The sequence below is a fragment of the Cricetulus griseus genome, chromosome 4 (genome assembly GCF_003668045.3).
Source record: "Cricetulus griseus strain 17A/GY chromosome 4, alternate assembly CriGri-PICRH-1.0, whole genome shotgun sequence".
In the NCBI taxonomy this organism is placed as follows: Eukaryota; Metazoa; Chordata; class Mammalia; order Rodentia; family Cricetidae; genus Cricetulus; species Cricetulus griseus.
The window spans coordinates 91,925,064-91,948,160 of record NC_048597.1 but is presented as its reverse complement, the minus strand read 5'-3'; the positions used below and the strand labels follow the sequence as shown (position 1 = coordinate 91,948,160).

Here is a 23,097-nt window from a genome sequence, read left to right as displayed (position 1 = left end):
GTGTGTGTGTGTGTGTGTGTGTGTGTGTGTGTGTGCATGAGTGTTTTGTCTGCATGAATGTATATGCATCACATACATCCCTGAGGTCTATGGAAGCCAGAAGAGGGCATCAGATCTCCTAGGACTGAAGCTATAGCTGTTTGTATGTTTGTAAGTCATCTTGTGGGTGCTGGACATTGAACCCAGGTCCTCTGGAAGTGTAGACAGTGCTCTTAACCACTAAGCCATCTCAACAGCCTTTAGACCTTGTCTTAATAAATAAGTAAACAAGCAGACAAGCAAATAGGCTGGGGATGTAGCTTAATTGGTAGAACGCTTGCCTAGAATGTGCAAGGTCCTGGGTTCACTTCTGAGAAGAAGGCAGCTCATAAATTTAGGATTATCTTCCACTACAGAGGGAAGTGCAGAGATCCAACGTCATCCTTGACTATATGGGAAACTCAAGGACAGCTTGGGACCTATGACCTGCTCCCTCCCTAGAAAAAAAATGGTCTTTATAGTGATTTCTGTGTTTATGACCAATTGTTCTAGTTGCTGCTACAAGTAGGTGTCCCAGGTGGACATACACTCTTCACAGACTTGAGGGTATTTCGGCTGTAGGAACTTTTATTAGCAGGGGGAGATGGGACATTGAGGTGGGGGAGGGGAGCTGCAGCAGGGAGGGGTGCAGCTTGGCTCACTTGGGGGGCTCAGCGGCCAGCACCGGGAAGCAGCCCTCATGATGCCACTGGCGGTCCCGCAGGCGACGAACAGCCTGCATCTGCGGCTGGAAGGCACCCCACTCATTCCAGTGTCGGAAATCTCCGGGCTCCAACAGATACTGGTAGCCACGGTAGCCTGGGTACTGGTAGCCGACCCATCTGGGAAGAAAGCAGGAAAGGTGTAGAGGTGGCCAGGGTCCCCCCACTCCTTCCCATCCTCTCTTTTGCTACCCATCTTGCAGCAAGTGTACCAGAAGGGGTCACATATCTGCCCTTGGCTTGAACTTTCCTGCCCCATTTCCCAGGTCATGACCTTCCCCTTTCAGATAGGCCTCAGTATTCTCCTCTGAAAAGTGGGCATAGCCTTGTGGGCACAGTCATGTGGATACTGTCTTGAGCATGCTTGGGGACCAGATGGAGCGAATGCCCCCACATCTGGGAAGAATGGAATCCTATACAGGAGTCTTGAACTTCCAGGCAATGAGGACAAGCCACCAGGTCTCCAAACCTGGTGTCCTTCACACGCAGGGAGTCTCTCTGGCTACCGTAAACACTGTTCAGAGTCAGATAACCTACAGGCAAGTCCAGGAGCTGAGCTGTGTGGGCCTCAGTTTACTCTCTGTTGGGTGGAGACAGCAGTGACTCCATTCCCTCCATTTCTGGTGAGGACTCACTTCATCTGATGGGCACCCTCACTGAGGAAAGACACAGGGATTCACTCTAATTTCTGTCCTTGCCTGAACACAAGCCCTTCTCTGACCCCGTTGCTTGCCATTGGCTGGTTTCTGTGGAGGAATAGCCAGATTCCATTCAGTTCCTTCCAGCCTGCTAGAGGTGGGTAGACCAGGCTGTGTGTCTCTCTGTGTGTGTAGGGGGAGGGGTGGTTACGAGGTCTTTCCCAGGGACCTGATGTGACATTTCATCTCTGACAGCCTTAGCCTCTGACTCTGCACTTGCTGTTGGGACCCAGAAGCCGGATGCTTACGTGCCACCAGAGACTGTCACACTGCCCACACGGTCACAGAAGCCATATACCCAGAGGCTGGGCACATCATCCTCTTGGATCTCCATGGTGTTTCCCTTGAAGTTGGCACCTTCAAACAGGCAGATCTTGTGCTCCTGGGAATCCTGGGGAGCCCAAGACCAGTCAGAAATGGAAGCAGTGTAGAGAGAAGAAAGGGGTGGGGAGGGACCCATGGGGCTTGTCCAATGAGGACCCTCCTCATCTAGGAAGAGGAGATAATGGTTGCTACATCTCAGGTGCCCAAGGATAAAATGAGGTCATCTACACAGGCTTAAGTTTGAATGTGGAAATGTGTGGCCCCACCCTGCAGCAACACAGAGGCTCAGAGAAGGTGAGCATGTTGATTTACATCACACAGCCAGCAAGGGATAGCACCTTTTAGAGGTGCAGTCTCCGAGTTATTTGAGAGCCCCATTAGATGTCTTTGTGTATGAACTTCTAATCAGAGTGAACTAGAACAGACCATGGGGTTGTGGGAGGGCACGTGGAGCATGGAACCAGGTTTGAATCTTGACTGTAGTCTGTATGCCCAATACCTTGGGCATCTCACTGTGTCCTTAAAGCCTCAGTACTTTCTCCCATAGAATGGGTTTGATGCCACTTTACCCATGGGAACGTGGGTAAGAGACTTTGTAGTCAAACAATAGACCTGAAAGAGACTGAGGTGCACCCCTGCATGCCAGCATAGAAGGAGTTCTGGATGGAACTGGTTGTTGTTGTTTGGGCTTTGCTTTTTGTTTTGAGGTGCTGGGGGTGGAATCCTGGTCCTGCTGCATGCTAGGCAAGTGCTCTTCCAATGAGCCCCAACCCCAACCCACACTAAGTTTTAGTGGGTAAAGTGAGTGACATAGAGATGAGCAGCCAACAGTGCAGAGTGAGGCCCAGCCCATTGCCTGCAAGCTGTGCAGCATGAAGAACTTCATTTTCCATGTTAGGGCCTCAGTTTCCTTATTGTTATAACGAGTGTTTTAATGGTTTCTGCCTGCTAGGGCTGCGGATTCCGCAAAAGGAAGAGGAAGCACTGAGTATACAACAAGTGCTCAATAAAGGATGGCTTCGGTCACCATGGTCAACTAGCAACAGGGGGAGGGCAGGGTACAAGAGCATCCTTCGGTGAGGCACAGTGGAAGACTGTAGGTGAAGTCAGTCCATTAGCTCTCCCGGAGGAAAGGACAGTGAATCAAGGGAGGTGTCATAGGAGAAGAGAAATTTAAGAGGGACTTTGTAGGTCAAGCAGCTGTATGAGAACCAGAGAAGGGAAGTAGGGCAGAGTTCGCACTGAGCAGAAGAGAAGGCATAGACAAAGGCTGTTGTGCTGGACCACAAACGTCCCTGAAAGAGGATGTGTGGTGCGAGGTAGGGATGGGGACACAGAAGACAAACCCACTACTTAATCAATGTCAGTGACTGTCACCTGTAACTATTGCCATTTTGAGAACCTTGAGGAGGGTCAGCCAGTCAGTGGCTCCCCACTGCAATGGTAGTGAGACCTCATGGTATCCCACAAGGCCCTATGGGACCCCACCTCTGGGATGCTCCTTCTCACCCTGCCCCCCCAACCCCATCCACTCTTGCTTCAGTCATGTTTGTCCAGGTGCTAGGACTGAGTCTGCTGCAGGACCCTGCCCTCATTGGCCTCTGGATAGCTTTTCCTCCAGCTCTCCTTGGGCGGCCTCAGCTCTTAACCCTTAGGTGCTTGCTGCCCTGCCCATTCCATCCAGCCCCAGTCCCCGTCCCCACCTACCCCAAGCAGCACAGGCCAAGACTTCTGGTTACAGATGGGCTTCCAGGGCCCAGGACAGAGCTGGCAGAGTTAGGCCACCCCAAAGTGCCTAATAGGGTCTCAACTATGTAGCCCTGTCTGGTATGGAATTCACTCTGTAGACCAGGTTGGCTGTAAACTCTCAGAGATCTGCCTGTCTCTGTCTCCTTGAGTGCTGGGTTAAAGGTGTGCACCACCACATTCAACCCCAATAATCAGGTTTGATTTTGGAAATAACTTTCTAATTTTCATGAAAGTGGGAAGAAAGGGCGGTAGGGACCCCAAGAGCGAGGTGTGTGGGGTATGTGGGGGGCAAGGTGCTTACGAGAAGGACAATGATGGTCCAGGACCAGGACAGTCACAGGGGACACATAGGACAAGTCAGACAACTGGACTATGGCCCTAAGTGTAAGAGACTACCTGGGGTGGGTGTGGGGTGAAGGAAAGGGGCTAGGGTCCCCAGGTGCGCCTATACATTTGGAACTAATTGATCTGGGGTGAGGTTAAGTGTTAAGAGTTTTCAAATTTTTCTAATATATTTTCTAATATGTCTAAAATACAATCATAATCTTAATTTGGCCAATGTGATCAGAGAGCATGATCTTTTACACCTGTGAGAAAGACATGGTGGTGTGTTTAAAACCAGGAGTGTGTTTCAGGCTTTTGGGCACATCTCCATCCAGACCAGACAAATTTCACAGGTTCAGTAACTACTTAGGATCTGATTGTGGTGGTGCACACCTGTAACCTCGGGAGAAACATGAAGCCCGGGCTACAGTGTGGGACCCTGTCTCAAAATGCAAAGCAACACACACAACAACAACTACTGCAAATGGTGAGTGCTTACAATATCAGATAGCAACTTCCAGAGCAGTGGCTCTCAACCTTCTCACACTGAGACCCTCGTGTCTCAGCACACTTCCTCATGTGGTGGTGCCTCCCCAGCCATAAAACTATTTTTGTTGCTACTTCATAACTGTAAATTTGTCACTATTATGAATCATAATGTAAACATTTTTGGAGCTAGAGGTTTAGGCAATGGGGTCACGGCCACAGGTTGAGAACCATTGCCCTCCTGTTCGTTGGTGCTGCCTGGTTGAGCATGCTTCCAGCTGCACCCATTACACAGATGGACATAGAAGGCCTTCAAGGGTTTGAAGCTAAGCTCTATGTTCTTACAGTGTGATCTCTGAAGGCTGAATTCCAGCCTGGGATTCTCAATATGCTTCGATCACTCTGGCTGCCCAACCCACAGCAACGCATTAGTAACTCCTCAAAGTCCTGGGTGAGCCTTCATGAATGCACTTTCTTCACAGATGTTCCCACCTCAAGAGGTGAGAGTCGGTGCCGTCAGAGACCAGCACGCGTGAGTAAAAAGTAATTGGCTCATAATCAGTTCATAATTCTGGAACAACCACACACCATGCGGGACTGTCTCCTCTAAACATCACAAAGCTAATTCAGCATGTTGTCACATTGTCAAGATGTCACAACTATTTCCCCCCCAAATCCCTTTCTTAGTCACTTCACAACTTTTTTCCTTTTCCTTTTTCTTTTTGCAACAATGTCTCACTTATAGCCAAGGCTAGATTTGAACTCATAATCCTCCTGCCTCCACCTCCCCTGTGTTGGGATCATGGGCCTGTGTCATCACACTTACCTGTTCACCACAGACCTCTGTCCCAGTCCCAGTTACTCACCATCCTGATGGGCCGGAAGGACATGAGCCGGTCACTGCGGTAACTGCTGGTCCAGGTGTCCCAGCGTGGGTACTCGCCCTTCTCCAGGACAAACATCTCCCCACGGAAGGCAGATTGCTCAAAGGCCACCCAGCTGAGCACAAGAAGGGCCAAGAAGGGCAGAGACAGAAAGGTGAATGTATCAGCAAGTGCCCTCCCCAGGGCATGATGGGAGTGCCCTCCTAGTATGAAAACCCATAGTGGGTCCAGCGTGTCTGGATTTCATTCTGTGCCATACCCTTCACTTCTTTTTTTTTTAAGATTTTATTTATTTATTATGTATACAACATTCTGCTTCCATGTATATCTACATACCAGAGGAGGGCACCAGATCTCATAACGGATGGTTGTGAGCCACCATGTGGTTGCTGGGAATTGAACTCAGGACCTCTGGAAGAGCAGTCAGCACTCTTAACCTCTGAGCCATCTCTCCAGCCCCATACCCTTCACTTCTGTGTGACTACAGACAAGTGCCTTTTCCTCTCCCAGTATCCATCACTTTATCTACACTAACATTTTCTGGAGTTTGCAAAGGATAAAATGAGATACTGTTCATAATCATCTGAGAAAATTATTTTAGCAAATATGAGAGTCACACAGGCTTTAAATACTATAAGGACCCTGGGCCAACTAACTTACCAAGAAGAATTTTCTTTTAAATTCACTAATAGCTGGTAGGAAGTCTCTGCCTGCTGCTAACATATGCATACTGGTCTAATGCATACTGGTCACTTCTTTCCAACCATGGGAACAGCAGGCACTGGCCCAGCCCTGCAGGCCCGGGTATGAAGTGCTGCTTTGGGTTCAAAGCAAGGCTTCTCACGGGTACCCGTGACTTGCAATGGAACTAGTTTTTTGACTGTCAGAGTGGTGTAGGCTTATGCTCAAATGATTGTTTAAAATAAAAGTCAGGATCCAGGAATGGTGATGCTCCCTGCAATCCCAGCACAGGGGAGAAGCAGTGAGATCATGATATCTGTGGTCAGCCTGGGCTACACCGTGAGACCCTGTCTCCAAACAAGGAAATGAAATCAAAGGAAGCAAATATGAGTAGAATGTGAGAGAAAAAATAATTCACATTTGCTGAGACCTAGCCTGGCAGTCAGGATGCCCACTGTTAGGGTGGGTGGTGCAGAGAATGAGCGTGATAGTGAGTCTCAGGTACCTACTGAATTCTCATGATGTGACACGGCACATGTGAAGGGCTTGGTCTTTCACAAAGAGTAAATTGGACATTCAAAATCTAGTGGACGATTTTTCATTGTGGTCTAATTAGGAATATTAGGGCAAAGATTCTGGGGGGAGGTGTGGTCCTCACTCTGTGTGTTTGGTATTCCAAGAGACCAAGAGAAACCCAGTGGAACATGGCTATGAGTATTATCTTCCTGAGGGCTGCTGGGACTTTCTCATCAGAGTGATGGTAATGAGGAGACACCATCACAGGCTGAGAAAGAAGCACCCCCAGGAGCCTCAGGATCTTGTCTGAGGGATGAACCAACCATTTTGAAGTGACAGAATGGAAGATGTGGATTTGCCCTCAAAACACTAGTGAGGTTTTGATAGCAGACTGGAGAAGAAGAGCAAAGGATGAATGGATGGATGGATGGACAGGTGAATGAATGGATGGATGGATGGATGGATGGATGGATGGATGGACAGGTGAATGAATGGATGGATGGATGGATGGATAGATGGATGTGTGAATGGATGAATGGATGGATAGGTGTGTGGACTGATAGGTGGCTGAGTAAGTGGATGGATGAATGAGTGAATGGATAAGTGGATAGGTAGGTAAATGGATGGCTGTATGGGTAGAAAGATGAATAAGTAATAACAGGAGGATAGTTGTTGGCTGAGTAGTTGGATGAATGAACAAATAGATGACAGGGATGGAAAGATGTATGAAAGAGAACGAATGGAAACTAGACTGATGGATTGGCCTGTAGATGGATACATAGATGGATAGGTGACACACATGATGAACAGAGTGGGTAGACAGGGAGGGAACCTCATAAGATGGTGCTACATAGGGATGAAGAAGACAGACCTGAGTTCTAATCCCAGCTCATCATTGACTTATTCACTACATGATTCAGAGCAGTCACTGATGGGAGTTAAATGTCAGTAAAAGAGAAGAAGTGACTGCATGTGCACCCCTGGAAAGTTTGAGGGTCTGAAACCAGGGGACTCATGGAGCACGAGCTCACACAGTAATCTCATCTATGATTATCGAGGAAAGACAAGACAGGTGCAGTCTAACCACCTGCTCCTCTCCCTCCACACTCCTCTGTCCTCTTTGGGTAGCCCAAGAGGACTCAATCAGCCGTGAGAAATGTCAAGTATGTGTCCCAGTGCCCATCCTCATTGCCTATGGCTCATCTGAGCCACAAGCAAGATGAGAGGAGGGCAGGAATCAAATGGAACCTCAGCCCTGAGAGGTGGCGCCCAACCTGAGTCATGCCATGGTGTCCGGTTTCAGGCTGAGGTCTTCCAGGTCTCATGGTACATGAGCTCTCCTCTCCTTCCCCTGCTCATCTCCTCTTCATCCTTTCTTCCCACACACTTGTCCCTGGATCTCAGCCCCTTGTCTGTCCATTTTGGGCACAACCCTTGAATGCACACACTCGTGTGCACACACGCACACACACACAAGGACATGGGCATAGCTGTCTCCTATTTTGAGGAGAAATACTCTGGGTTTGAGTCATCATCATCCCAAACATTCTGAAACCTCAAGATGGCCACATCCAGCAGTTCCTGTCTGAGACGGGCTTAGGGGATGGGTGGGGCTGACTTGGGGTTGACCACACCAGGGATGGAGTGGGCGCAAGAGGCATGAGTGGCCCCCATAACAGACCATGGTGTGCTGCTATAAAACCCACAGGAAAGTGGGGGAAGGTAGATTGGCATCCCTGCCATCTGTCATGCTTGGGTGTCTACAGTGCCGACCCCACTCTGCCACAGAACCATTCTGACTCTCCTTGCTTCAGAGTCAAGGAAAAAGGCTTGGAGACAGAACAAGATACAGGAAGGAATGAACTTTGGAACCCAAGCTGGTCCCTCCCTTTGTGCTGTGGGCAGCTTGAGATGCTTTAAACACTGGCTGACCACACCCCTTGGGTACTTCATGGTGGGGAAACAATACTAGAGATGCGATGGCCTCAGTTCTTGGTGATAGCCCTGGGGAGCTAGCCTGCTGCTTCTGAGATTGAAATCTGACAGCCTGTGACAGATGTGGGCTCTGACCCTCAGCATGGGTGACCTCACCCATTGACTCAGCCCTTCAGAGCATCAGTCTCCCTGTCTGTTGACTGGGGATGGGGGTAGCCCTCTCTCGGACAACTTGGTGTTGTTATAGCTGACATGCCATGCACCTTCTTTTTATACTATAGATGTTTGGGAGAGGGGATGGCTGGGGACATGTGGTTCCTCCCATGGTAGCCTTACACCTTTCAGGTCATGTCTGAGTCTGTTTCTTTATCTGTCAATGAGGGAATGCAGAGAAGCTAGGGAAAGATCAAGGGGTGGCTACTGGGTGCCAGGAGAATGGAGCTGTTTCGTGGCAGAGAATGTTCTTCCCCCCTCCAGCACTCACGGTCCTGAGATAACAATCAGGCTGCGCACTCGGTCAAAGCCACGGTCCCCCAGGTTCAGGCATTCCCCTGAGAATTCAACCCGACGGCCCTGGAAGTTTTCCTGCTCGAAGACGACCAGCTGCAAAAGAGAAGTCCCCCCATGCCCAGGGGGCAGATTGAGGGGTAGCCTAGCTCCATAACCCTGACCCCAAAATGAACCAAATCTGACAGACAGGAGCTCAAGTCCAACAACTCTTGAAAGGCATGTGTCAGTCAAAGCAGGTAAGGCCTGCAATTCCTCAGGATGCCTGGAGCTTCAGTTTGTGAATGAGCCTCCTCTCCCATCTCTCCACTACTGATCTCAAGATCAGTACCACAGTCAGGTGCAGGAATGGGTACCCATGTCTCCCATCCAAGGTCTCTCTATGTAGCCTAGACTGACCTGGAATTTATTCTGCAACCTGGGCTAGCTTTGAACTTGGGATTCTCTGGCCTCTGCCACCCACTGGTGGGACTAAGTGTGTGTGCCCAGTCCTTCTAGTTCCTTCCGTGTGTTACTTCTCAGCTTGTTATGACCTCTTCACCAGGAGTCCCCACTTGGATCTTCCACTTCCTAACTCATATTCCAGGCTACATGAATGGGCCTATCCTTGTTCTAGCTTGCAGAAGCCACTTTTCACCAGGAAGTCTTCTGGGATTGCTCCTCCTCTACCCTGGGCTGGGGCTGAATGCCTCCCACTGTGATGCCCCTTATAGCCAGGTACAACCCTGGGAAGTCACCACTGCCTCTGAGTCTCCATCTTCCACCTTCTTTTCCTCCTCCTCCTCCTCCTCCTCCTCCTCCTCCTCCTCCTCCTCCTCATCTTCCTCTGCCTCCTCCTCTTTTTCTTTTCCCAACCTTTACCCCCAAAGGTCACCTTCAGGGCGGAGCAGCTCTGTTTCCTTATTTGTGGACCCAGACATAGGTAAGGCTCACTCGTCTGTAACCCAGTGCACAGCCAAACCCTCCTTTCTCTCTGTACTTCTCATTCAGACTTTTACACATTTTCTGTCTCAAACAGCAACTCTGCCATTCAGTGGTGTCAAGGCATTTATCTGACATCAGGTGCAGGTAGAAGATGCTTGGAGTTGGGGAGATTTTGGTGGTGGTGTGTGGTGGTGGTGGTGGTGGTGGTGGTGGTGGTGAGGAACTAGTGTCCCAAGGGAACCTTAGGGCCAGGTAGAGGGTTTCCACCAAATCTTAGCTCATATATGGATTGTCATGAGTTTGCTTTGCTACCTTGTTAGAAAGTAAATTTAAGTCAATGGTTAAATGCAATGATGTAAATAAAACCAGGCACATCCAGGTTAGGTGTGAGTCATAAACCAAGTGTAGCCAGGGATCTACCTGAAGGTGAAGTCACAACAAATCAAACCCCAAGGGCAGAGAGTCTGACTTTCCAGAAGCTCTGCAACCTAGACCTTAGGGAAGAATTTCCAGAAAGATCACAGATCAGACTGGTGGCCTAGTGGCTCTCCTGGGATGAGGGGTCCCTGCCACCAAACACACTCCTCTCCTATTTCTGACTTTGCCAACCACTAAGCTCCTGTATTCAGGCTGGCCTGGCAGCAGAAGTCTTGCAGCACTAGGATTGCTTCACACTCTAGTGGATTTCTCCCTTCTTTTACAGGCATGTGGAACCCCCGTGGTTCCCATAATGTCTGGGAAGAAAGAGCCATGGAGGATGGAGAGCAGGCCAGGGAGGATGGATAGGAGGCCAGGGAGGATGGAGAGAAAGTCAAGGAGGATGGAGAGCAGGCCAGGGAGGATGGAGAGCAGAACGAGTTAGGAGAAGGAAAGCAGAAACACAGAAAGGAGAGAAGATCTGTAAAGGGGGGAGCATGAGGAAGGAAGGGGAGGAATAAAAGGAAGGATGATGAGGATGTGGATCTGTAAAGCCCCTGCCTCCATCCTTACCCTGTAGCTCCCAGGAGGCAGGTCCCCTACTTTGGCACTGGGCCTGGGTACAGAAGCTGGGACCGGGGTGGGGCCAGGGGCCGGGGCTGGCCCTGTGGTTGGGCCCCCCTTCCCCTTGCCATCAGGCCCTGGGTTCACTGCTGTGGTGGCCGCAGCCTTAGCAGCCTGAGACATGGTTCCTGATGCTGCAAAGAAAAATAAATCTTTGGGCTGGGTGGTTTTGGTGTGGCAATCCCAAGCTGCCCCCACCCTTATGCTTTTCACTCCGTGCCAACGAGCTCCTTCACAGATATTGACTCAACCCAGGAAACAAGCATGGAAAAGCCATCCCTCCCTTGATCTCTGTCCTTCCTTCGAGCCCCACACTGTGCTCTTCCCTTCCTTGGCCCTTTGTGCTTCTTTGCTGTCACATGTGTTTGTAGCATGTCACCAGGTAAGTGACAGTCACACTCAGGAGTGCTACATCAAATACAATAACGAATGTCTCATACCTTGACCTTGACTGTGGGCAAGCTGGGGTCAGGATCTTCCCCCTAGAATCTAGCTGGAGTAAAGGTGCCCTGCAGCCCACACAGCAGTCAGTCAGCTCCTTCCTCAGCCAGCAGATGGACAGGCACCTGGGTTACTAAATGCAACCCTGTAAACACTCCTGTCTGGTCCTCAGCATGTGGCTCTGTGCCAGGCACATGGGAATTGCTCAGCCGACATCTGCTCTGGGAGCAAGTGCGTGTGTGTGTGTGTGTGTGTGTGTGTGTGTGTGTGTGTGTGTGTGTGTGTGTGTGTGTGTGTCCTGAACCTCTCTCAGCCATCCACCCCTGATATTCTCCGAGGGCAGATGTGGATGTGTAAATACCAGCCTGGCACTAGGGTCTAGGAGGCACAAGAGAAGGGAGTAGTGTGCTTCCGGCACTCTACACTAGTACTGTGCCTTGTGGGCACTGGGTGGAGAGGACTCTGGTCCCTCAAGAAAGACAGACTTCTTGGCAGGGGTCATGCTTGACTGCACTGTCCCCTGGGGCAAGTTCACCCAAGGTTCTGCTGATAATTTACAAACCACTGGAGTACAGGGGCCCAGAGCAAGCTCCTTGGGTTCAGCCAGGTTCCCGACAATCTCTCTGACTGGGGCGAGCACACACCTTCTGGCCTTCCGCAGGAAGACTGGTTGCTCAGCTACCCACATATCTGGGCCACATCTGAGGGTTTCAGCCACCCTTAACCCTGTCCCTGTCCTAGGAAACACTCCCCAGAAGCTGGTTTTCTTTCCTGGCGTGTGTTCATCTTCCCTCCCCCTCTACTCCCTCTCTGGTCCAATGCTTCTACCATTGCTTGCCTCCCTCTCTTCTTCTCTCCTTGTTTTGAGATGGGGATCTCTCTCTGTAGCCCAGGCTAGTCTCCAATGCTCAGCAATCCTCCTGCCTCACCCTCTTGAGTGCTGGCTAGACAAGTAAGCATGAGAAAGACCTCTGGCTTTTGCTTCCTCCCATGGTCTGCCCAGTTCTTCATCACCCTCCCTCCCTTTATTTCCACCTTCCCCCAGCTCTCTGGCAGTGTGGAAGTCCCCTCTTACCTGTATTGGAGAACAGGCTGGCGCTGTGGGTGCCTCAGGGCCGACCCCCCATTTTATAACCTGGCAGACACCAGAGTCTATAGTGTGCAGCACAAAGAGGTAGCTGGCTCAGCAAGCCTGGACAGGGTCCAGGGCCGGCTCTGCCCCAGTACTGCACAGGCTAGCACTTTCCATTGTGGGCCTGGAACACAGAGAAACCCTGGCCCCAACCCTATTCTGACTCCAGTGTCCATTACCCTGGCTGGAGACAGGCCCAGGGCCCTGCTGGCTGCCAGCCTAGGGTAGGGAAGGGGCACCAGAGAGGAGGCGACCTGAATTAGAATTCAGACACAGCATGGCTTCAGAAGTGTCTACCTCTGTGTATGTGTGTGTGTGTGTGTCTAAAGGTACAGATGACATCTCTCCCTGTGGAATGATACACAGAACTGAAGACAACATTGAACAAGACATATTCCGTAAAGACAGAAGGGCTCTCAGTGCACAGACTCATTCCTGAGGGTTTGCAGCCTCTGGGGTTGTGATTGGCTCTGATGCACATCTGCTCCTCCCTGGCTCGCACTGTACCCATTTCTCAGATGCAGAAGGCTGGGTACAGAGGCCAGTACTGGCCAGGTCAAGCAGGCAGGCATTTGACCTTGGCCCTGACTGAGGTTTGCCGGACATCCTGTGATGGGGGTAGGTCTGGGTCTCAGGCTCATGTGCTTGGCATTCAAGGCCTGGGTCCTTCCTAACTGCCCATCATCCCCCAGGGACTGACCCCAGGGGCAGGGACATGGAGTCTCTGAGCATCTTCACATCCCACTGCACCTGGCTAGTCAAGGGGCCAGCTAGTGCTTCGTGCATGGCCTGGGTGGGTCCTTGCAGGTCCCTGACAGTACCAGGATAAAATGGGGGGATCAGGGGGCTCCAGTGTTCACTGAAGAGGGTGGGGAGACAGAGGTAATGGATGTCCAAGGTGAGGACAGAGTTCAAAGGGTGAAGAGTGATAGGCAGAAAGGGAGGTGGAGGAGACAAGAGATAGAGGGGAGAGCTGGAGGGAGCCCGGGACAAAGTAGGAAGCAGGGCAGCCATGTGTCCTGGTAGACTGGTGAACTCCAACAGGTGGAAGGCAGAAGGTCCACCATTTCCCCAAATGGAAAAACCAAAACCCACAAAGGACAGGTTTCAACCTTGTCCACAGTGTGAACTCAAAGTGAACTGGGGCATGTCTTCAGCTGCAGTGGGGTACATCCCTCTTCTGAGAAACCCTTTTTCTTTGGGAAGTCCATGACCCCCATGGAGCCTTGTGGTTACTCTGGCCCATGAGCCCCTCTCCCTACTAGCCTCCTATTTGCCTTTCATCCTGGGCCAAGTCCTTGAAGAGCTGAGTTGAGAACCACAGGATGGGGCAGCCACTGGGACTCAGGCCAAGATGCCTGTGGTAGGGGCCACCCACAGGTCTGGGTTTTAAGGGCAGGCATCTGGGGTAGTTTTATCCCCCTACCGTCCTGACAATGGGCAGTCTGCCAAAGGCTCTGGGACATGGGAACAGCCTTCCTTGCTGGCCAGCTCTTCTCTGAGCACTTTGTGACTCTCTGCAGCCAGCCTTTGTATGAACCATTTATAGACAAGAAAGTGGGTGGCTCCTTTGTCCCCTTCCAGCCCTCTTTCCCATCTGTCATGCGGAATTGGCACTCATGTCATCCTTTATTTCTTATTAGTGTATTGAGACAGGGTCTCATGTAACCCAGGCTGACCTCAAGCTCTCTATGTAGCCGAGGCTGGCTTTCCTGCCTCCACATCCCACATCCTGGGCGTGGCAAGGGTGCACCACCATGCAGGGCTGTGGGCTCAGTTCCATCTAACCTCCTGAGTCCAGACTCTTAGCCACTATGAGCCCTTGCTTTGGGGGAAATGCCATTCATAATGATAAGTGCTTCTACTGTTAGCAAGGATGGCAAAAGTGGCCAAGGCACCCAGGCAGCTCTCAGTATCCTGTGCTTTCAGGCTAACCATTAACATTAATTTTTTATTACATTGTGTGTGTGTGTGTGTGTGTGTGTGTGTGTGTGTGTGTGTGTGTGTGTGTGTGTGTATTCATGCATGCTCACATGCAATTCAGAGACAGCTCGAAGGAGTCAGTTCTCTCCCTTCCATCATGGGGTCTTCAGGATTGAAGTCAAGTTGTCAGGCTTGGTGGTAGGTACCCCTTTGAACCATCTCACCAGCCACCAGCCCCCACTTGTATTTTTGTTTTTGAGACAGAGTTTCTCTCTGTCTTGGAACTCGCTCAGTAGACCAAGCTGGCCTTGAACCCACAGAGATCTGATTGTCTTTGCCTCCCGAGTTCTGGGATTAAAGGTATGGGTTACCACCACCCGGCCCACTTTGTCTTTTTATTTCCATTTAATACACAATGTAACTGAGGCTCAGAGGCATTAGGAGCCTTCTCACAGATGTGGAGTGAAGAACCAGGCTGCTGCCTGTGGTGGCTGCATCTCATTCACCCTTCGCCAAGTCCTGCCTATGTGACAGATCTTTTGCCATTGCAGGAAGGAAGAAATGTTACTACTTCCTGGCCATCAGGGGACTCAGTTTTTATCTGGGTCACCTCACCCAGCAGCAGGGGTGAGTTTTACCACAAGCAGTTCCTGCTGTGCTACCCACTTCTCTGACAGGCCTTTCTCAGGATGCCCCAGAGGTGGGGTTCAGGGGGTTCCATGCCTTCGGTGTTTGTCTACCATACTTAGCTTCGTGAAGCATGTTTGCAAGCTGCGGTCCCTTGCTTCTGCATGCACAGCCACAGATGCTTCCCCAGATCTTGCAGACTGCACTGGCTCTGGCCCTGACCATCATTCTTAATTTCCCCTCTGAAGATATGTGTTCTGTCTCCTCTGTATTTGCTATCCAAAGCCTTTGCCCTTTGCCCCTGGGGTTTTTCTTAGAATGTCCCTCCTTCCAAGCCACTGTAGAAATTGCCTCCACCCTTTAAATAAGTGGTCTCAAGCCAGAGCCTGATGCCAGTGGGAAGAGGCAGGGGCATGTGAAGTGGTGAAGGAAAGCAGGCACAGCAGGCCTGAGGTCGGGCTTATGTCTGTCCTACCATGCAGACAGACAGAAAGTCACCCACCACCATCAAGGTAATGCTGGGCCCCAAGTCTAGTGTTTCACTGGTACTAGTCAGGAATCCTGTGGAACTCAGGGAGGTGGACTACCCGCCTCTCATCTTCTCTAGTGCTGACCCTAGGGCAAGCCTCTGTTCCCTCCCAGCTAAAGCCAGAGCTGCTGACATGTCCACCCTGGGCCTTGGCCAGGACTGGCTTTTGTTTCTACCACTGGCTTGCTGAGTCTGTGTTTGTCCCTTGGGGCCCCTGCCCCTTTCCTGCCTATAAGAGCCTGGCCTTGTCTGGTCCTAGTTCTGACATGTGCTCTGGGCCCTATTTGGTAAGTCTGGGTGAGAGGCAGGAGTGGAACTGAGCTCTCTGGTGGTGGCATCTTTTTTGGGATGTGTCACTGGTCACCACGAATGCCATCATAACCCAGTAGTCTCTGAGAGTCCAGAGTGCTGTCTGTGACTCTTATTTAAATGCCAAGGTCCCCCCACCATCATTCTGTGGCCTGTGTGTCCACTATTAGGGCCATGCATCAGGCTAGCACTGCACGTGTTTTGTGTGGTGGGGAGTGATGCATCACCTCATTCCACCCACATAGCCACAACAGCCCCACTGTGAGCTGGGGCTGGAGGTGATGACACCCAGATGTGGTTGAGGAGATGTCGTTTACAGGTGGGCAGGATGGGAGAAGGGTCACCCAGTCCAGGAACACCCAGACCCATCTGGATTCTGCCCCTGCTTCAGTCAATGATGCGGCCGATAATCAGGATGGAAGGTGACTGACTGTGTTCTCTCTGTAGGACCCGGCCAATATGACACTGCAGTGCACCAAGTCAGCCGGACACTGGAGGGTAGGGAGCGACCCATGGAGCAGGTGTCCTGGGAGGGAGGAAGCCAGCTAAGATCCCCTAGCCGAAGCTTCACAGGGGAAGGGTACCGACCATCATGCACTCAAGGTTCAGACCAGGGAGTCACACAACCTGAGCTTGAACTTGGGTTCTTCTGGTCCCCACCACTGAGCCGCTTCACACAATCTTCCTGATGTATTCCTTTGACCATGCTTGGCTTTGGGAAGAGAAACTAAAAGCTGGGTGTGATGGCACAAACCTGTAACCCTAGCACTGAGCAGGCAAGGCCAGAAGCTTGTGAGCTCAAGGCCAGCCTGGACCTTGTGAGATCTTCTCTCAAAACAAATAGCTTGGAGAAGCCACATAAAGGTCTTCCGTGAAGGTCTTGAGAAGCAGAAGCTCTAGCTGCATTCCCATGTGACATCAGTGTGGGGTAATACTATGGGCCTGTGCTATCCAGGACCCCATTGTTCACCCTGATCACCCACCTGGCCCTGGAGGCCCTGGAGCATGTGACCTTGGTTCACCTGTTCGGCTCCACCCTGAATCCAGGGTGAGACCCCCTCACTGATCACTGATCACCAATGTCCACACATCATCTTCCTTCTTTCCTGTGTAGATGGTGGTGTGGGATGAAGAAGGCTTCCAGGGCCGTCGGCATGAATTCACAGCTGAGTGCCCCAGTGTGCTGGAGCTTGGCTTTGAGACCGTGAGATCTTTGAAAGTCCTGAGTGGAGCGTGAGTCTGGAGGATATAGAGTCAGGATGGGGGGGGCGGGGGAGGGGCAGGAAGGGAGTTAGAGAGGGATGCTGGGACCCACGCATGTTCCCAGACTTGTCCTTCTAGGCTTTACTGTACCTGTGTGTTCCTCTCATGTGCAAAAGAGAATGCAGTGTTGCTGAGTCACATCACCCAGGTTGTACACATCTCACCTGTAAGGGACACCGTTACACACAGTCCCTGCCCATTAGATGAGGTCTGAAGATGTCCCTCTTAGATGAATACCGAAAGCTAGCATCACTTACACCCAGACCCTCAAGACTAGCATGGGAAGATTTATAAATCTAATTAATCCACTTGAGAGTCACTGGCCACACGTGGCCGTTGAGAAAGAATTTCAAATGTGCATTCTGTGACTTAAGACCTGATGAATTTTAATTTTTACTTTATCTTGAGATCAAATGTAATTAGCTGTGTGTGGCTGATACTTATTCCTTTGGGTAGGAGATGCCAGAAAATTAGGAGGAAGGACCAAAAGGAGGTCCTTTCTCTGTATGACTCAGAGCCAAGGCTTTGTCTGTGGGTGCCCCTAGATCTTGTAGGAAGGGTGGCAGCAGGATGCTAGTCTTGAGGGTCTGGGTGTAAGTGATGCTAGCTTTCAGATTTCATCTAAGAGGGACAGGATCACGAGGAGACAATGAAACTGAGGTCAGCCCATGACTGAACCTTGTCTACATGATGTGACCTTTATGGCCATGAATGTGTGAGGGCCTCAGAGCATCTGCCTAGGCAGTCCCTTCCTTGTTGGATACAGGAAGCCAGTGTGATGCTGGCCCTAGGCAGACTTTCCTAATTGGGGCTTAGGCAGGGTTTCCCACACTTGGCTTTAGCAAGGTCTAGGCATGGCTGCTCTTGGGTACGGTGACCTGGGTGCTGTCCCAGTGTTGGCTTCCACTTACTCAATGACCATTGTATCCCCTCCCAAGTTGTAAAGTCATAACTACCCAGTTATTGTTAAGTGGCCTTAGAGGTTGTCCCCCACCCCCACCCCAGAGCCCCGACCTAGTTTTCAGGCTGGTGGCTCTTCTTTCTTGCCCTGTCTGTTTGCAGGTGGGTGGGCTTTGAGCATGCTGGCTTCCAAGGACAACAATATGTGCTGGAGAGGGGCGAGTACCCAGCCTGGGATGCCTGGAGTGGCAACACAGCCTACCCCGCTGAGAGGCTTACATCCTTCCGGCCTGTGGCCTGCGCTGTGAGTCCTACTGTCTGTACCCCAGGTGATCAGAGCCCTGCTCATGGACACTTGGGAATCAGATCTCTAAGCTCAAGTTGTCATCTGTCATCAAGATAGTGATATGGGTGATCTTTCTCTTCCGTGACCTTCAGTCTCTGTAATTTGACATAAAGTGATAGTACACATCCTGTGGCTGTACCCCAACATGAAATCTCAGCCTGTAGCAATTTTGGCTATGGTGGGAGCCCTTTTGTGTGGTATTTCCATCTTTTCATGGTTCAGGGTCCCTGGGAAAGCTGGATGCCAGGGAAGGCAAAGCTGGCTGGGCAGATGGGTCCTATGTGTTGTCCCCAACTCATCATCTCCTCTCTGATGGGGGAAGTCCTTCTGTGTATATGTTTGTCTTATTGGTTGATAAATGAAGCACTGTTGGCCAATAGGGAAGCAAGTTAGGCAAGACTAGGAGAGAAGGAGAATTCTGGGAAATGTAGGAAAGGGGAGCGTCACCATGCGATCCCGGGAAGAGAGGACTCATGCTGCTGGTGTCCTCTATAAGATGTCTTTATAAAATATATAGATTAATGGCTATGGTTAATACTTAAGACAGAGCTAGCAAATAAATCCTAGTCATTGGCCAGCAGCATTGTAACTAATATTAATCTCTATGTATTATTTGGGGACCTTAACGTGGTGGTAGAAAGAGTTATCATTACACCTCTCTATTGTGCATTATTGTTATTGATGGAGCATGGATAGAGAAAGGAATGGCTCTCCCATTCCAAAGAAGAAAGGGAGATATGATTGGCTCTGTGTTACTGCCATGGGAAAGTGGAGCCTCAGAATTACTGTGTGATGTACCTGAGCGCAGCCATCTGGCAAAGGGCGGAAATTCACACAGTTTCCATAGCACAACATCCTATCTTCCTGCCTGGTCTTCTGCTATGGGACATTGATATCAGTTCCTTTAATTTTTTTACAGTTATGGTGGACTCCCTTATAGTTATTTGTTCTGTCCTTGCTCCTTTGGAAGGATAGAGGCTGAAGTAAGGCTTCCTGTTGAACTTCTCAGAGCTCTGCATGGAATGCTGACTTGGGAGACAGAGGCTGAGAAAGGGACAGTGACTCCTGTGTGTCTACTCTGTGGTCTGACCCAGTTCTTCATTGTCTGTAGAACCACCGTGACTCAAGGCTGACTATCTTCGAGCAGGAGAACTTCCTCGGCAGGAAAGGCGAACTGAGCGATGACTATCCCTCTCTGCAGGCCATGGGATGGGACGGCACTGAAGTGGGCTCCTTCCATGTTCAATCTGGGGCGTAAGTGAACCCACAGCTCTGGTTGTCAAGACAAAGAGATGTGGGAAAGTCTGGGACACTTTCTGTAGAGACTGTGTGCCCAGAGTGCCACAGAATATGGAGGCACAGAGGGCATCAGGCAGGATGTATGGGATTGCAAGTGACAGATGGACACCCAGGACAAGCTGGCTTAAGGACAAAGGACGTATGCGGGCTCATGTGATCAGCTTCAGACACAGATGATCCAGAAACTGATGGGGAATCTGCCTTTCTCCCCATCTCACTCCATTGGGCTCTATTCTTAAACCAGCTCTTCCCCAATGCAAAGATGGAAACTTCGGCTTTACACTCCACACTCAGCGCCAAAGAGGATGCCTTACTCTTAAATTTCCAGGAAATGGGCATATTGGTCCAGCTTTGGGTCGTCATGTGTTCTCCTCTGAACCAATCACCATGCTCAAATGAAAACGATGCTCTGATTGGCTGGCTAGGTCACATGCTTTTTGAGACCCTTGATTTCTTTCCCTCTCGGGATGTGGAGTGAGCGGGAGACCTGGTGTGTGAGCAGGTAGCTTCTTTTCCTGGGCGCTTGGGTCCTGCAAATGAGGATGAAGGTGTGAAGTGGGTTGTTTAGATTGGGAGGAACCAGATTCAGCATGTGTCTCAGTATGTCTGACACTGGGCTCTGCTCACTTTCCTGTTCCGGAGGCAGGAAGGTGGAGGCTGAGAAAACCCAAGTCAAGAATCCCTGCTGTGGTCCATGTCTTGGGACAACTGTGAGGGAGGGCTGGACAAAGAAAGACTTCCTGTCCATCCCTTCATGCGTTCTTTCTTCATGAGCCCTTCAATGGCTCCTTCCTCTGTGTACCAGTGTCTGCAGGGGGAGACTGAGGGACGAGCTCCAGGTGTCCTCTGCCAGGGCTTTCTCTAGGGAAGGCAGCCAGCTCATAAAGTAATTATCAAATTTTATGAGTGTTATGAAGGGACAACCAGGGCCTGGTGGAGACAGGTGGGTGGATAGTCTTGAGAGAGACTGTACACACTGTGGCCCTGAAGAGTGGCTGGAAGGGTGTTTCTGCCCCAGGAAACATCAGCAGTAAAGGCCTTAAGTGTGTGTGTGTGTGTGTGTGTGTGTGTGTGTGTGTGTGTGTGTATGTTCACGTGCCGGGGGTGGGGTGGGGGGGAGGGCTCCTGCACACACATGTAGAATACCAGGGCCACGAAGCCTACCAGGCTGGTTGGGCTTTTCAGTGCATCTCTGCTTGACTTGGTTTGGCCTCGGAGCCTCTATGTGGTAACCATCTCTCCCATTTTCCAGGTGGGTTTGTTCCCAGTTTCCCGGCTACCGAGGTTTTCAGTACATACTGGAGAGTGATCACCACTCTGGTGACTACAAGCACTTCAGGGAGTGGGGCTCCCATGCCCACACCTTCCAGGTGCAGAGTGTCCGCAGGATCCAGCAGTGAGCCCGCACCTGCGCACCGGGGTGCCTTCGTGAACAACTGAGTGACTGGCTGGAGATGTGGCTGTTCTTTCTGGCTACCCCCATGTCGCACCCTGGGAACCCTGCACCCCTGTCAGCCAGCCCATGCCCCGCCAGGTCACAAAGCTCAAAGAAATAAAATTACAAACAAAAGGCCCAGCGTCAGTTGTGCTTGTCAATTTTACCTGCCTTCCTGGTGAAGCAATTTGTAGCTTTATAAAATTTCTGTCATTTGTCTATTCTTCCTTCCTTCCTTCCTTTCTTTCTTTGCTTTTTTGAGACAGGGTTTCTCTGTGTAACAGTCCTGGCTGTCCTGGAACTTGCTTTGTCAACCAGGTTGGCCTCAAACTCACTAAGATCTGACTATTATGTGTCTGGGTGTTTTGGCCTCATGCAGGTCTGTGCACCATCTGTGTGTAGTGCTCATAGATGGCAGAAGAGGGCATCGGGTCCCCTGAGACAGTTGTGAGCCTCCATGTCCATGCTGGGAATTGAACTTGGGTCCTCTGGGGAAAGTCACTCATACAGTCTGCCAGCATTCACACTCAGACCAGAGGAAGGCTCTTTACCATCCTCTGAGCCTGGCCCAGGGCAAGGCTTCAACACTTCCATGGTCTGAGCCATTGGTTCTTGACATTTCATGCCCTTGTCAACAATACACACTCACTTGGGGCTTCCCCAGCTCCCTGCAAGGGAGGGTCTCTCAATCAAACCCAGATCTCCCAAATAAAGATAATCTTTGCTTCCTTAACTGGGCCTTCCCTTCTCACAGGCTACCATGCCCGCTCGGCATTCACACAGGTTCTGGAGATCTGAACTTGAGTCCTCAGGCTTTTGTGGCACATGCTTAGCCACTGAGTGCCCCATTGAGAGTGTCACTGTATGGCCCAGGTTGCCCCAGGGCCACCATCCTCTTGGGTTTTGCTAGGATTTAGTCATAAAACGTTCTGCTTATTTTCTGTGTGTAAGTTACAGGGATTAGACTGAAGTCCCAAGCATGCTAGGCAAGTGGTTTACAAATGGGCTCTATCTCGCCCTGTTTTGTCTATTTATGATACATCTTCCTCTCCTAAGACTATTGATAAACCAAGTATCATGGTACATGCTTGTTAGGATCAGCACTCAAGAGACTGAGGCAAAAGGATTGCTATGGAGTGGCTTGTGGGTTCTTCCTGAACCACCTCTCTCTTTCTCTCGGGCCCGTGGCGCCGGCAAGATGGGCAAGTGTCGTGGTCTCTGTACTTCCAGGAAGCTCTGCAGTCACTGGCGGGACCAGAAGTGGCATGATAAACAATACAAGAAAGCCCACTTGGGCACAGCCCTGAAGGCCAATCCTTTCAGAGTTGCCTCTAACCTTTCAGAAGTGCTGGAAAAAGTAGTGGTTGAGGCCAAACAGCCAAATTTTGCTATCCTGAAGTGTGTCAGGGTTCAGCTCATCAAGAAAGGGAGGAAGATCACAGCTTTCCTGCCCAATGATGGCTGCTTGAACTTCATCGAGGAAAACGATGAAGTTCTGGTTGCTGGGTTTGGTCGAAAAGGTCATGCTGTAGGTGATATTCCTGGAGTGTGCTTTAAGGTTGTTAAAGTAGCCAACGTGTCCCTTTTGGCCCTGTACAAAAGCAAGAAGGAGAGACCAAGATCCTAAATTTTGACAGTGGAAACAGTAATAAATTTTCATATTCTGAAAATAAAAAAAGGATTGCTATGAGTTTGGGGCTAGCCTGGACTATACAGGGAATGTGAGTCTCAGAGAGGTCAAGGAATTTTCCTGAGACCACCCAGCCTATTGGATCATTTAGCCAACTGTGGGTCATGCAAGATTTTGGGAGAATGATAAAGAGATAAAGAGGATCGAATGTGGCTTGTAAACAGTAAGTTTGCCGGGTTCACATTTTCCCCTAAGAGTTAAAGATGCAGTAATCCTTACACTTTGGTGTGAGTAACGGTGTAGCCTCTCACATATCATAGGAAATCTTTATGTCTTTGGTAGCAAGGTAGGGAATATTGGTGGAAGGGAAAAAAAAAGGAGGGTGAGAGTAGTCTCTGGAGTTTTATGGTTTCTATGAAGAGCCAGCTGGAACCAAAGCTGGGAGGGAGGCTGG

At 50.5% G+C, this 23,097-nt stretch overlaps 3 protein-coding genes across 4 annotated transcripts; 2 read left to right on the top strand and 1 right to left on the bottom strand.

Moving 5' to 3' along the window:
• Positions 1–579: 579 nt before the first annotated feature.
• Crybb1 (crystallin beta B1) lies at positions 580–10,932 on the bottom strand. Its single transcript, XM_035443237.1, has 5 exons — positions 10,759–10,932; positions 8,822–8,940; positions 5,188–5,320; positions 1,687–1,829; positions 580–860 (listed from the first exon to the last, which is right to left on the bottom strand). Exons 1-5 carry the CDS (start codon positions 10,930–10,932, stop codon positions 677–679), a joined length of 753 nt encoding a protein of 250 aa, XP_035299128.1. The 3' UTR covers positions 580–676.
• A 5,297-nt stretch (positions 10,933–16,229) lies between these two features.
• Cryba4 (crystallin beta A4) lies at positions 16,230–21,147 on the top strand. Of its 2 annotated transcripts, XM_027415942.2 has the most exons (5): positions 16,230–16,268; positions 16,885–17,003; positions 18,096–18,237; positions 19,391–19,533; positions 20,831–21,147. In XM_027415942.2, the coding sequence occupies exons 1-5, from the start codon at positions 16,230–16,232 to the stop codon at positions 20,976–20,978; spliced, it is 591 nt and encodes a 196-aa protein (XP_027271743.2). In that variant the 3' UTR covers positions 20,979–21,147. The 2 variants fall into 2 exon arrangements, 1 of the variants encoding a protein (XP_027271743.2); XR_004769490.1 differs by lacking the exons at positions 16,230–16,268; positions 16,885–17,003; positions 18,096–18,237; positions 19,391–19,533 and adding an exon at positions 20,002–20,080 and having other exon boundaries at positions 20,831–20,966.
• Positions 21,148–22,184: 1,037 nt separating this feature from the next.
• LOC100772755 (40S ribosomal protein S23) lies at positions 22,185–22,673 on the top strand. The gene has a single exon (XM_027415941.2). It carries the CDS (start codon positions 22,212–22,214, stop codon positions 22,638–22,640), a length of 429 nt encoding a protein of 142 aa, XP_027271742.1. The 5' UTR covers positions 22,185–22,211; the 3' UTR covers positions 22,641–22,673.
• The last annotated feature ends 424 nt before the right edge of the window (positions 22,674–23,097 follow it).

What these genes read in the sequence shown, in the direction of transcription:
- Cryba4 (XM_027415942.2), top strand. Translation starts at nt 16,230, where the DNA reads ATGACACTGCAGTGCACCAAGTCAGCCGGACACTGGAGG. An exon ending in AGTCAGCCGGACACTGGAGG is followed by an intron (nt 16,269 to 16,884) that starts GTAGGGAGCGAC and finishes TTTCCTGTGTAG; the next exon opens with ATGGTGGTGTGGGATGAAGA. An exon ending in TTGAAAGTCCTGAGTGGAGC is followed by an intron (nt 17,004 to 18,095) that starts GTGAGTCTGGAG and finishes GTCTGTTTGCAG; the next exon opens with GTGGGTGGGCTTTGAGCATG.
- LOC100772755 (XM_027415941.2), top strand. Translation starts at nt 22,212, where the DNA reads ATGGGCAAGTGTCGTGGTCTCTGTACTTCCAGGAAGCTCTGCAGTCAC.
- Crybb1 (XM_035443237.1), bottom strand. Translation starts at nt 10,932, where the DNA reads ATGTCTCAGGCTGCTAAGGCTGCGGCCACCACAGCAGTGAACCCAGGG. An exon ending in CTGATTGTTATCTCAGGACC is followed by an intron (nt 5,321 to 8,821) that starts GTGAGTGCTGGA and finishes TCTTGTGCTCAG; the next exon opens with CTGGGTGGCCTTTGAGCAAT. An exon ending in GTGACAGTCTCTGGTGGCAC is followed by an intron (nt 861 to 1,686) that starts GTAAGCATCCGG and finishes CTTTCTTCCCAG; the next exon opens with ATGGGTCGGCTACCAGTACC.